Source organism: Andrena cerasifolii, chromosome 4, assembly GCF_050908995.1.
Source record: "Andrena cerasifolii isolate SP2316 chromosome 4, iyAndCera1_principal, whole genome shotgun sequence".
Lineage (NCBI taxonomy): Eukaryota > Metazoa > Arthropoda > Insecta > Hymenoptera > Andrenidae > Andrena > Andrena cerasifolii.
In genome coordinates, this window is record NC_135121.1 from 6,285,692 (window position 1) to 6,299,208 (window position 13,517).

Sequence of the window (13,517 nt, forward strand, 5' to 3'; positions counted from 1 at the left end):
TCTTTTAAAATGTGCCCGCCGATTTGTGACTTCCGCTATAGGACAAATTGGTGGACACATTTTCCGATTACTACCTAGAGGATCACTAACCGGTACAAGATGGCTGAAATTATTCCTTCCCTCCCCGCGAAGATCTTCAACCCCCCCGCAACTATGCACCGTCCTTTAGGTCCATGGTGCGACTAGTGTCTAAGGTCACGTGTACTTTTGTTCATCGTGTTCCTACGTAAGTAGGTATATAACGCTAAGCATTGCGTTAAAGTTTAGTGATAATTTTCTTAAATTAAGTACATTACCTACAAACATTATGGATTCACGCAAACAAGGAAAAACGATTCATAGCGAGGCACGAAATATGGTGAGCAGAATTATTAAAAAATGTGACGAAGAAGCTAAGAACGGTCAGCTGCTTCACTTACTACAGCAAGCGAATATCCGCGCGGCCGATTACGCTGGCGTATCAGTGAGGACGATCAGCAGAATTCGGAAAGAAACCACAGAATCTGGAGAAAAGCAGTTATCTTCGCCAGGGAAGAAACGTCCGCGACGCATCGGGAAGAAATTCCATTGTTCCGAGGAGAATAGAACAATTATAAGGAACATCATTTATGAATTCTATATAGAAAACAAAATTGTACCGCCGGCTGCGAAATTGTTAGATGCGATACGAGAGAGAATAGATTTCCCATGGACAAGACACACTCTCTACAGGCTGTTGAAAAGTATGGGATTCACATATATGAAAAGTAACAGTGTTAAGAAAATTCTAATCGAAAAACCGAATATTGTTCGTTTGAGATCGAAATACTTAAAAGCTGTGCAATATTACAGAGCACAAAAGAAGAACATTATTTACATAGGTGAAATGTGGGCCGATGGTAGCTTGTGTTTCAGCAAAGGCTGGCAGAACGAAGACTTATTAGAAATGTTACAAAATAAAAGTTCTTCCCACCGGCTAGTAATTGTTCACGCCGGTGGGAGAAACGGATTCATAAATGGCGCGGTTCTTATATTCAAAACGCAGACAACAAGTGGAGACTACCACGGGCAAATGAATGCTCTTAATTTTGAGAAATGGATAACAGAAAAATTATTGCCAAATATTCCGCCGAGTTCAGTAATAGTAATGGAGAACACCCCTTATCATGGTGTGCAATTAAATAAGCCGCCGTCAAAATATAGTATGAGGAAGGAGATGATAGAATGGTTAACAGAAAATAACATTCCATATGCAGAAACTATGAGGAAGCATGAATTATCGAAACTTGTACAACAGCATAAAAGATCTGGGAAAATATATAAAGTAGACGAAATAATCAAAGTGCACGGACACGATGTACTGAGACTGCCACCGTACATGTGCGAATTAAATCCAATTGAATTGGCCTGGGTAGAAGTGAAACGAAAGATTCGAGAGAAAAATAATACTTTCACTCTTTCAAGCAACGATTTAGAAATATTTATTCAACAAGCTATACAAGAAGTTACACCAGTTGGGTGGGAAAATTTCTGCGTACACGTCGAGAAAATTGAAGAAGAATATTGGAAAAAGGATGGCTTATTAGAAGATTTCATGGAAAACTTAACGCTGGCATTAGAAAGCAGCGAGTCTGACGATTCAGATGATTCAGACGATTCAGACGATAGCGCCTCCTCAGATGATTTATAGGGTAAGAAAGCATGAAAATTATACTTGCTTTTGAAGATTATAATTATGGGTAGTTTATCCTGATACAAAGAGGCAAAATATTACCCCAGTCGAACTATTTTTAAGGGGTTGCGCCACCCTGAGGTGCTTGAAACAGGACTAAACTAGACGATTTTTTTTACTGATACTATGAGGTTGAAAATTATTTCTTTTCCTCTTATGTGTAGTAGGGTGGTCCTTATATGTATGGTAAAAAAATCAAAGTTTTTAAAATTTTCTTCTGACCCTCTCTGAAGTTTCCAAATAGTTTAAAAAATTTCGTCTAAAATTTTTGTAAAATATATTAAGGATTAAAGGTCGCTCAATGGCATTGAAATATAAATTTATAAATTATTCTTTATAAATTTCCAAAGAGACCTATCATTTTCGGGTAATTACCCTGTTATCCCTCCTTAATTGTTTAAAAATGCAATTTTCTCGTTTGTAACACATACATTAATAGTTTAACTTAATTAAAAAAATTTCTTTATTCATTTCTACGAATTCTCTCGTACAGCTTATTTATATAAAAACAGTAATAGGGACATCGACTCTACATATATACATAATAACATGAAATTAGTATTTATTTTCCGTACAAAGGCAATAAAACGCGTTATGTGCCCTATCAATTGTTTATTTGTTATATTTTTGTTTTAAATCCTAACCTTTCTAGTTTTCTGTTATAGATGGCGCTTGTAAATAATCAAACATTGAAACCGTCACTATCGTTGCCGACTTACGATATTGTAATTTGTAAATACTTCAAGAAACTACAAAAATGTCCGACCAATCGATTCACGATATGGCTTATCACGGTAAAACCTCAGATATTAAGCGTCTTCTGAGTGAAGATGAAAGCTTAAAAACATCCAAAGACAACGTGGGTACTTATTTGTCCGAAATACTTTTTGAGGTTATATTGTCACCTTAAGAAATTTCTTTCTTCAGAATGGACGAATGTTAATTCATTGGGCAGCACTGGGAGGCCATGATGAGTTGGTTCGATTTTTATTATCTCTCGATGCACCTGTAGACCCTACTGACGATGTAAGTATATCGTGTTTATTTTCGCGACAACAAAACAATCCACCCGCAATTGACCGCGACATAGTTGCATAATAAATTACGTAGCATGTTTCCGTGATTGTCAGTTCTTTGCCAGTGTCGCCAACATGCACATATACGATGGGTATATTATTTGAAAGCAATGCATGAAACTAAAGATCTAACAAGGGAACATCCCGAACCCGGAAATTCAAAAAATTCTGAAACTTTGTGAATATGTAGGGAATTTCCTCCCGATTACAACGCAATTTTTATTTGCTGTCTAAATGCACTCTAAAAGGGGTGTAATTGACCCCTGAAAATCCGGTTATTTTCCGATTTTCTGTTATAACTCGTGAACTGTAAAATAATTTTTTCACCAAATGGTAGATCTGATTAAAAGAAGTAACTTTTGACTTGAAACTTTTATTCTATCTCTTACAGTTCGCGAGTTATAAGACAAAATCAGGAAATAGCCGAATTTTCAGGGGTTAATTTCACCCCGTTCGAGTGAGTTTGGGCAGCAAACCAAAATTTCATTGTAATCAGGAGGAAATCCCCTACTCATTCACAAAGTTTCAGAATTTTTTGAATTTTCGGGTTCGGAACCTTTCCTTGTAAGTTCTCTTCTTAACTTCCCTGAAGATTCCTATGTTGACTAACAAGGAAACGTTCCCAATCCGAAAATTCTAATTTTAACGAAACTGTGTGAATGTAGAGCATATTAGACTGCGCAAGGAGCAATTTTCTTTTTCTTGTGGAAATTCACTCTGATGGGGTGAAATCTGCTTTTCCTTTTTCACCCTGTACCATAGCTGATCCTACATAAAATCCTTTCATCTAATTACTATTGTTATACCCAATATGCTTTTTTATGATTGAAGATTAACGAAATACATCAATTTGAATGTTCAGACAGACATGACGCCGTTAATTTTGGCAGCGTCAGCCGGCCGGGAAAAAGTTGTTAATACTCTATTGACGGAGGGTGCAAACGTTAATGCTACAACACAAGAAGGTCATTCGGCGTTGCAATATGCGGCATCGAAGAATTGGAAATCTATTTGCACTGCTTTGCTAGAAAAAGATGCAGATGTCAATATAACTGATAAACGCGGCGCGACGCCACTGCATAGAGCCGCGTCGAAAGGCAATATTGCTGTTGTGAAACTTCTCGTGGGGTGTGGGAAGAAGTTGAATATAGGTAGATATTACACGAAATTCAATTTTTTCATTTCCCGAAAAAATGTTCGAAATACAACTACGCATCCATAATAAATTCTTTGATAAATTTTTTCGTATAAAAAAAATGCATTTAGATTAATATTATTTCGGTTTGTTAATTTTAAAGAATCCATTATATTCGTGTTCTTGGCAAAAAAAATTTAAAAGAAATATTATTTCTACGTACTTGAATTAAAATGTAAAGTATGAAAGCTATAATTTTTGGAGCTAACAATTCGACAAGTTCATACATTAACAATAAGAATCATTAAAATCAACAAAGTTAGATATGTGCAATTTGAAATATGTTAGCTTATCGATTTCTTTTGTTGTATTACTTATTTTTATAATATATTTATACCTAACTGCAGAATTTTTAAAACAAAGATTTGCCTTCGCCAATATTACGTTCGTGATTCCGATATTTTGATCTACAAAATTTCAGACAGCAAAGATACTGAAGGCAATACTGCTCTCCATTTGGCGTGCGAAGAAAATCGTGTAGACGAAGCCAAGCAGTTGGTTACGAATGGCGCTAATGTATTAATGAAGAACAAAGAGGAAAAGACTCCTTTGGATCTTGCGAGTCCAGGATTGGTGCGACAACTGAAAGAAATCAAGGAAAATACATCGTAAATGATAACAAAAAAAATATACTAATGTCATTGGCTCAGTGGTGTTCAATCATTTGCCTCTTTCTTATATTAAAGGCAAAATTATTTGAACTTTTCGTATCGTGAAAATTATTTCCATTGTGTGAATTATTTACATGAATATAACAAATTTTTATTGTATCATTGCTTTTATTAAATAAAGTCAGAGGTAAATAGTTTTAGTATGTATATGGTTAAGTCGGCGACGAGATCAATAGCACGGCAAATAATATACAAATACTTGAAAATATACAAAAGTTGAATGTATCAACAGCCAAACGCCAGCTATAAATCTCTATCTTTTTCTTTTTTTTTTCATTAAATCACATTATAACATTTATACGTCTGTTGTACTTACATATAGCGACAGAATAATAAATAATCTGTTCCGATATTGACAAATTTTTGTATATTGCGTTTCTTTCCGTATAAAGGATGTAAGGGAAAAAGATTCTACGAAAAAAGGTCTAGTAGCTTGTATAATGTTAAAATTATTGCGACGAGCGGTACTACAATAATAATCCATCGAGTAGTAAATAAATAATCGATTGAAAATCACTGACCGAGTAACGATTCCTCTATCGTTCAGTTCTCAGCATTTACTATGCTTTCTTAACATACTTCATTGTCATTAATGTTTGATCTATATTTATATAAAATGTATCAAAAAGTTTATTATTCCCGCTGGTCGAATTTTATTCACCTTTATATCGCTCTTTTTTTCCATCTGCCCAGTTTACTTTTTTCTCATGGTTATCTGTTCCAACTCCGTTGGAATTCGTATTCCTAAGAAAAGCGATGATCGCATCAGCATCCGAAATAAATTTCTTAAACAAAACGCACCAAAGCTGAGGGGCAATATCTTCTGCGCTTATTTACACAAATTCGCAATGATTTGCGGCTAACATAAGGTGATCTGGATTTCGTTTTCGTTTAGAGATATTTTAGATGGATCATAAAAAATATTTCATTCCGAGTCAGAGTCATTCTCATCGTAATGATCAATTTTGATAGATGTCACTATATAACTGAGTGTTTTAAGCTTCTTTTGTTACGAATACAATATCGCGACAATATTCCACGTAAAGAAGTACATGCTACTTTAATTTTTCTGGAAATTTCGAACTAAAATCTGGTGTGATTAAAATGAAATCGAAGCTTAGATTAATTTCCCTAAATGCTTTAAATTAATTAGGAAACGTAACGTAGAAATACAATTGGAGCATTCTAGAAGTATGCGAAAATACTTTATTGCTATCGATATAAATTATTTTCAATAGATAATTATTTCCAAGAGAACAAATTGGAGGGAACGTGAAAGAGATCCCAGCTATAAATATACACGAGGCTTGCTCACTTTAGCATGGTATTTACGCTCTCCAAAATTTTGTTTAGCACATTAGTTTGTAATAAAAGTAATGATTATTATTATAGCACGATTTAGCACAGTTAATGAAATATATTTTTTTACAATCATCCAAATTTCTAAAGGAAAAGAAATACCACCTATGAAAAAGGTTGTCGACATATCGGTGGTGTTTCAAGTTTTCCATATAAGAGATCCTGAGGTTTGTATCTTCTCTATATGTTCTTTAACCCAAAAGGGGTCCGAGTAAAAGCTCCTGGTAGTATAAATTTCACCGTACGAACGCATCGTCGGCATTTACGTTTCCCTCTCGACAGACACAATTCATTACAGTATCTCTCTTTATTTGTGAAATTATAATTTATTTCTTATTAAGTAAATCTGTCGAAAATGTATATAACGTTTATTAAATTTATTCAAAAGATTTTCAGATTTAATTATAACCGTGTTACGTGGAGAAAAAATAATGGTCCACGATGCATTAAGTGGCAGTTCAGTTGCAAATTTGAAAAGCCCGCCTAAAAAATCACTAGAAAGCTGTTTAGTGTAAAAAACAGGCCGGTTTCGTTCATATACAATTGCTTAACCGTATCAAAAAATATTATAACCCTGATGTATATAGAGTCTCCGATAAGGCGTGTTGCATCCAGCAAACAATATTTTTGCAGAATAAAATACGAATCCTTAATGTTCCCGCGTAATCGTTTACTGTAAACTTTTGAAGTTTCTAAACATCGAGTTGGGTTGCACGTGTTATATATTTAGGCACATTCAGCGGAAAAGATGCCTACAAGATATTCCGCGACTTCATTTAATCTCGATGCTTGCTAATTAAAAACAAAAAGACTGACCAGACGAAATCATTAAGAACGCTACTTACAGCGTAAACGTTGCTTTCCGGATGCGCCATACTTTATAGGACACTCTGTATATGTGTACATACATGTATACGCGTAATGTGTATAATCGGCCGTTAACCTCTTTTTGTCTCGAGTTCCAAGTTGGGAACACTCTTTACAATAGCTACTCGACTAAACAATGATTAAAATTTCAAGACGATAACTGCAAAAGTGCATCTCATCATTTATTTTGTACGTTTTGATTTAATTGCAGGTTTCCTTCAATGAATAACGCTCACATTTGCCACTTATTTATTTCACCTACGAAAAATAATACCTTTTCTTTCCCCTATAAATCGGTTCTCTTACTTTAAAGTTTAGTATTTCCATTTGTTATGTTCTGGCAAAAAGAGGTTAAAAATGCGTCATCTTTGAATGCATGAGAAATGCACAAGCTGTAAAAAAATGCATGTATAAAAACATTGCTGTTCCGTACTCCCGTTTTCTTCCTCAATTTCATTTTACGGTGTTCGAAGGATTCAACCTCAAACGCATCGAGAAATCCGTTAGAACGTTACTTCCTCGATTAAAACACAAGTGATGGAATTATGGAGACGTTTCTCAAAAGCGTAATAGCCCGTCAACGTATAAACTATGTTAGGAAAATTGATCTTGTTACTGCCATACACTTATAAGCTCATGCATGCTAGGAATAACCGTTTCAAGAACCTTTCACTAATTTCTCAATGCATTTGAAACCGAATGGCACGAAACCAAAAAGCTTTCGATCTACGATCGGCCCTAAGTACCAATTGATAAATCTCGATCACCGATCTCCGGTTCGTTCCGACAGGCAAGTCAATTCAATCGAAAACAAAAAAAAAAGAATGTTATTTAAAGCAGAAATCAAGAAGAACAAAACTGATAAACTCGAATGAAACGTAAAGAGTATATCTCTTAAAAATAATAATACTTTTTTTTTCAAAATACGGTTTCTAAATCAAAACCTCTTTCGCATACAAAGTATACTTACATGTAAGAGAGTTCATACTTTTCGTGGAATAACTTTTGATTGTTTCAAAGTGTTCTAGTTTTCTAAATGCATCTCTGAAATACTTCACACTATCGAATTCTTCACCTCAAAATTTTGCGAACCTTTACCACATATTTCTATATTGTCAGTCTTGTGTAAAAACTATTATTTTTTTTTTTTTAACACCTTGATTTGACAAACAGTATACCCCGCTTTTTGGAAATTTTATGGTCGCTAACCTCTCGGAACGATGCCCAAATCGTCCATGATTGGCTCGATTATTAAAAATAATTACAAATAACATATTACAATTTTTTTTTCGCGATAAAAATAAAAACTGAGATAATAATAATTAATTAATAATAATATAACTATAATAGATATTAATGCTGCCTAAATGCGGTGTTACTTCGTTATCGATTATGCAGCCCCAATAATATATTTCTAGTCTTAATCTTACCCGACGAAGTAGTAGCATTTTCCGCAAAAAATGACGAAGGTATTCGAAAGGGAATATTTGTCATTCAGAAAGTGTTTAAGATAAAGCTTGTACAAAGTATGGCATTCCAGCACTGCTAATGCATAATGGCATATTAACGTACAAATCCTAGTCTACGAGTACCTTGCGCGCTGAATTCGTTGGAAAGGAATCCGGTGCGAATTTACCTGTGAACATCTTTCACTGTAAATCATCGACGACGCGAGTCATTGATAAGCTTGTTGAGAAACGGGCAAGGAAAATGTTTTCCAGAGAAGGTTCGTAATTTTTTGCGGAATTCCGGAAGAAGGGGGGTAAAATACTACTCGGTATGGCCCTGCCGGGTCTCTTTATGTACAGAAGAAAGCCGCCCTCATCTAATGGCATCGTTGGGTGCATAGGAATCAACTCCCGAACTCGGGGGTCACGAGTCCTCTGTTTGGAACTCTATTCTTTTCGTAGCAGATCTTGCGCGCACCTCTTGGACCTGGGTATTTTTTATGGGTTTCCTGCGTTGTGAGGGTTCAATAAGTGGTGTATTCTTTCGTTCAGTTGACAGTTTCCTCACCATCGATGCTTTCGTCCTGCGTCGTCGAATCGTCGCCAGAACCACCAGTTTGAACGGCGCCGCGTTTCAGACGCGTCGAACTAAGACTGATTGGAGGCCCACCTCGTCTGCGAAGAAGTTCATCAGTTTTACTTACATTATATGGTACCTCGGAAGAACGCGAGGGGATTTCATAAGAAACAAAACGATTTTGAAACTCTTGAAATCGACACTACTACACCAGAAGTCATTTAAGAAGGAACCCGTTTCGCGCATGCAGAATGAGCTCATTGGCTCCGAAAAAGCGTTGGTGGGGGTACAGCCAATAGTGGCTTCTCCCGGCACCAATGAGCGTCAACCTGCGCAGAACCGGTTTAAACTCGTCGGTCGGCAGGTTCCTTCTTAAATGACAGGGTGTATAAGTAGTTTCCATCAAGAATGACTTTTTAATATACCTTCTCAACCATTTGCAATTGAAAATTTCTATTTAAAGGTGAAAAATGACAGAAAGTACGCGTAAACTATACGAAACTACAAAAGTACTAACGCACTAACTTTATAATAAACATTGGAGTATCGGCGAATGTTTTGAATCGTTTAAATGATAAGTGTAGGAAAGAGTTTGAGCAACAGTTCGGGTTTAAGGTTTGAGTTAGGTCTGAATAGATACTACGGAAGAGAAATTATACAGAGCGGTCCATGCAACTTGCACACCAACTTTGTTATTTTAAATGGAATGCTATATTTTTTATGCCAAAATATCAAATACTATTGAATTCTGAGTTGTATACAAAAAATTTCATACAACGCATACTTTAGAAGTTAAAAAATAAGAAGGAAATGTCGACTGTAAATAACGGGTTACATCTACCTAGGGTCCCAGAAAAATAGAAAAAATTAAGATTCTTTTTTTAAAACGTAGAGGTGGAAATCATTCCACTTTTTGTACTAAAAGGTATAGTTATTAATTAGATTTTTCCAAATTTGGAATGATAATGAATATTGATAATGTAGGAAGTCGTAACTGCGAATAGGAAACGACAAGAACCCTTTAACTATGATATAAATTGTGAATAGCGTAATTTAGGAGAGTAATAATAATTTAATTCGTAAACTAACCAAAACTCAGGGTATTCTTGAAATCTGAAGAATTTTCATTTGTACCATGCGTTTCATGTAGGGTATGAACTGTTCTTTTTTCCTCGACGCCTAGATATTTTAATACAGTACAGTAATTTCTTACTCTCAAATGAATTTTCGATAATAAAAATGGCTACAAAGAATTGAAAATAAAATTATTCCTATAATTTCGGGAATTTCGCGATTTTCGACCTTATTCTGCGATATTTAAGCGTTTCTAACTCGGAGCAACGTTAACCGATTTTGATAAAATTTTAGGCACGTACATAACTTACTTAAATCTACGTTTTTTTTTTAATTTTCGTTACAGGCTCATAAAAAAAGTTTAAAAAACGACCTTTTCTATTATTTTTTTTTTGCTATTCCGACCAAGTGCATTTTTTTCAAAACAACAAATCACGCCACTTAGAAAACTAATCCTTCTTATCTTCTAAAAAAAAATTCAAGTCGTTTGGATTAATTTTAAAAAAAGTTATGCGATTTTAAAGGGTGGCCGAATACTTTTGCACGCCACTGTAATTGTGCACTTTCTTTGGATTGAAACGTAGCAGTAAATGAATTTTCACCTCGTAAAGCAGGTAGGTATATATCAAATAAAACTGACTCACCTCAATTTGTTTTTAAGGTTTGCCACTTCTCTGGTCAACTCTTCCTGAGATTCTAGCATATCGTCTATTTCCCTCTGTGCTTTCCTCTTCATCGCTTTATGCCTGCTAATTTCTTCTTCTGCTTCGTCAAGCTGTCTCTTCAAAGCCTTCATTCTCGCATTTACTTTCTCTGCTTGCTCTTTATATTGGTCCGAGTTTCTTCTCTCATCTTCCAACTGTAGGCTCAATTCCTTTAATTTCTTCTCTAACTTTCTGTTTATCTTTTGCTGAGCAAATCTTTCCTTTGCTTCAGTTTCCAATTGTTCGTCAAGGTTATTAATCTTCGATTCTAATTGTTGGATGGTAGCTTTGGTCTTTGCCCTTTGAGCAGTCTCCAATTCCGTTAATTTCGCTTTCAATTCCTTATTTTGCCTTTCCAATAGCAGTTTGTGCGATTCCAACTTCTGCGTGGTCGATCTTTCAGTGGTTAGATCGTTTGTTAGTTGTTCAATAGTTATCTGGGCCTTTCTAGCTCTGTCCATTAGTAATTCAGCGTTGGACTGCTCTTCCTCCAGTTCTTCTTCCAATGTTGCAATTCTAGCTTCCAGTCTTCGTTTTTCATCCAGCATCAGCGTGCCCTTGTTAGCATTGTTGTTCAGCTCCTCTTGTAGCTCGTCTCTTTCATTCTCCGCAGCTCTTCTAGCTCGCTCGCTGCTAGCAAAGTCTTCCGTCAACTGCATCAAATCTGCCTCTAAACTCTTTACTTTCCTTTCAGTCTCTTTAGCACTGGCAGCAAGCTCGTCCCTGGCAGCTCTGGCTTCCTCGGTTTCTCTGGTGCAATCCTTTATTTGTGTCTGAAGTTTCTTCAGTTGTTTCAACGCATCCTCTTTTACTTTATTGTGCATCTCCAGCTGCTGTTCAATATCTTTATAATCTGCCTCCATTTTCTTACGTTGCGCAATAGCGGCAGCCCTTTGCTTCCTCTCATCCTCTAGTTCCGCTTCGAGGTCGCGTAACTGTTTCACTAACCCTCTTCGTTTTTCCTCAGCCTGCTCTTCTTTCGCTTGCAAATCTCGCTCGAACTGAGCCCTTAGAGCTTGCATGTTCACTTCCAGACGCAACTTCGCGTCTTCTGTGAACTGTAATTCATCTTCAAGCTCCTCCACTTGAGAGCGTTGTTCTGCCAATTGAGATTCGAGGGCACGCTTTGCTTTCTCGAGTTCGTGGACATTCTTGTCCGCTGTTCCTTGGTTATTTACAAGTTCGTCGAGCTCCGATTGGAGACCACGACGGACTCGTTCGAGTTCTTCCACCTTCTCGTTCATCTCGTCAAGCTCACGGGTCAAGGATAGGACACGAGTTTCCTTTTCGCGAGCCTCGCGTTCGGCAGCATCCCGTTGTTCTGCATATTGTTCGGAGACCGCTTTTTCTTCGGCCAGCACCTTTCAATGGATGATAATAATGATAAATATTACGGATAAAGAATTTCAAAAGAATAGTTATGAAATGGAGAGGAATCTTTATTGAGAATGAACACCTTACGGACCGTAATCGGCGTGTGAAGTACGCGCTAAGAACTATACTTGTGATTTTAATGTGATTTATAATGGGCGTGTAATTATACATGAATGATTTCAATATAATAAAAATATAGTTAACCTTTAGAGGGCTGGGCTGGCCGCTATAGTGGCCACGTAAATATTTGGATACTTTGCCGAACATGTTGGTGGTACATATGAATAAATTTTAAGTAAATAAAATTTACAATTTCAATGAAAAAATCCCGGCCCTCTGAAGGTTAACAGACTAAAGCAGGGATGTACTCCAGAATTTGAATTTACATTGGTGCAGAAATGGTCTGTAAAGTGTTGAATATTAACTAAACAACATCTGTTATCGTCGTTAGTAACCACCAAATTATCTACATGAACTTTCAAAATAATGAATAATGATAATAATATTAAAAACTCACAGAAAGTTCCTCAAACTATTGTTAATAATAAAAAAAGGGTAACAATTCTATTAATCTCAAATTATTATAGTTTCGAAATAATAGTAATTATTCGATTATAATTGAATAAAGTCCATAGTATTAATAAAAATAAGTGGTTCATGTCATTTAAACAGTAAAAATATTTAAAAATCGTCTATATATGTAAGTTTGAACAACTGTAAAATTGAAGTTAAGAAATATGAACACAAAGTTCAATAAACATTTAGAATACAATATTGTGGAAGAGAGAAAATCTAAAATTTCAAATAAAAAGTAAAAACATTCAAAAGAAGTTATTTGCAATTTCACATTACAATTTGGATATTGTAATTTTACCACCAAACATGTGAAATCAATTAGATTAGGACATACAAATATAATTACCTTGTCGAAATTCTTCTGTTTCTTCTCCAACTCCAGCACCTTAGCTCTTTGCGCTTCGAGCTCAATAATACTATCCTCCAATTCCGCTTGAATTTTCTTCTTCGATTTATCTAGTTTATCATTGGCAGCTTGCAGTTCTTCAACCTGTCTTTGAAGGGCTTCAATATCCTTCATACACCTCTTTCTAGCTTCTTCTAAAGCTGCAGCAGCTTCAGATTCTTCTTCAGCTCTTTTCTTCGCTTCAGCTAATTGTACATTTAAGCCAAGAACCTACAGAAAGGCCAAACAGTTAAAATAGTTATTTTCATATGATTTTGCATAAATATTATGGGACTGCTTAAGTCCTGTAATAAATATTCCGGTGTTATGCGTATCGAAATGTATGTATTAGGGTGGTTCTTATTTTCGACTCCTGAATTTTCTTCGGGGCACTCTCCAGAATAGTTTCAAATAATTAAAAAAAAATCCGTGTAAAGTTTGAGCTCGATCGGATAACAGGAAAGAGTGCTCCTGGGCCCTTAAACATTTAAGACATTATT

General features: G+C 35.6%; 2 protein-coding genes across 4 annotated transcripts in view; one reads left to right on the forward strand and one right to left on the reverse strand.

The window, feature by feature from the left end:
• Positions 1-160: 160 nt before the first annotated feature.
• Positions 161-4,800, forward strand: LOC143367728 (uncharacterized). 2 transcript variants are annotated; one of them, XM_076809857.1, is made up of 5 exons: positions 1,520-1,670; positions 2,377-2,570; positions 2,639-2,737; positions 3,650-3,938; positions 4,404-4,800. In XM_076809857.1, exons 2-5 carry the CDS (start codon positions 2,469-2,471, stop codon positions 4,592-4,594), a joined length of 681 nt encoding a protein of 226 aa, XP_076665972.1. In that variant the 5' UTR covers positions 1,520-1,670; positions 2,377-2,468; the 3' UTR covers positions 4,595-4,800. The 2 variants fall into 2 exon arrangements, with proteins under 2 accessions (XP_076665971.1, XP_076665972.1); XM_076809856.1 differs by lacking the exons at positions 2,639-2,737; positions 3,650-3,938; positions 4,404-4,800 and having other exon boundaries at positions 161-1,670; positions 2,377-2,517.
• Positions 4,801-8,062: 3,262 nt separating this feature from the next.
• Positions 8,063-13,517, reverse strand: part of Zip (myosin heavy chain 10) — a 47,090-nt gene continuing 41,635 nt past the window's right edge. The window contains exons 11-14 of one of the 2 annotated variants that reach the window (XM_076809796.1): positions 12,979-13,248; positions 10,623-12,043; positions 8,896-9,002; positions 8,063-8,836 (exon numbers count right to left, since the gene is read on the reverse strand). In XM_076809796.1, the coding sequence (XP_076665911.1) occupies positions 8,826-8,836; positions 8,896-9,002; positions 10,623-12,043; positions 12,979-13,248 (1,809 nt within the window). In that variant the 3' untranslated portion in view covers positions 8,063-8,825. Of the gene's footprint in view, positions 9,003-10,622; positions 12,044-12,978; positions 13,249-13,517 lie in introns of both variants that reach the window. The other variant, XM_076809795.1, reaches the window with a different exon arrangement.

Bases quoted from the DNA above. Each gene is read 5' to 3' on its own strand.
- LOC143367728 (XM_076809856.1), top strand. From the start codon at position 308: ATGGATTCACGCAAACAAGGAAAAACGATTCATAGCGAGGCACGAAAT.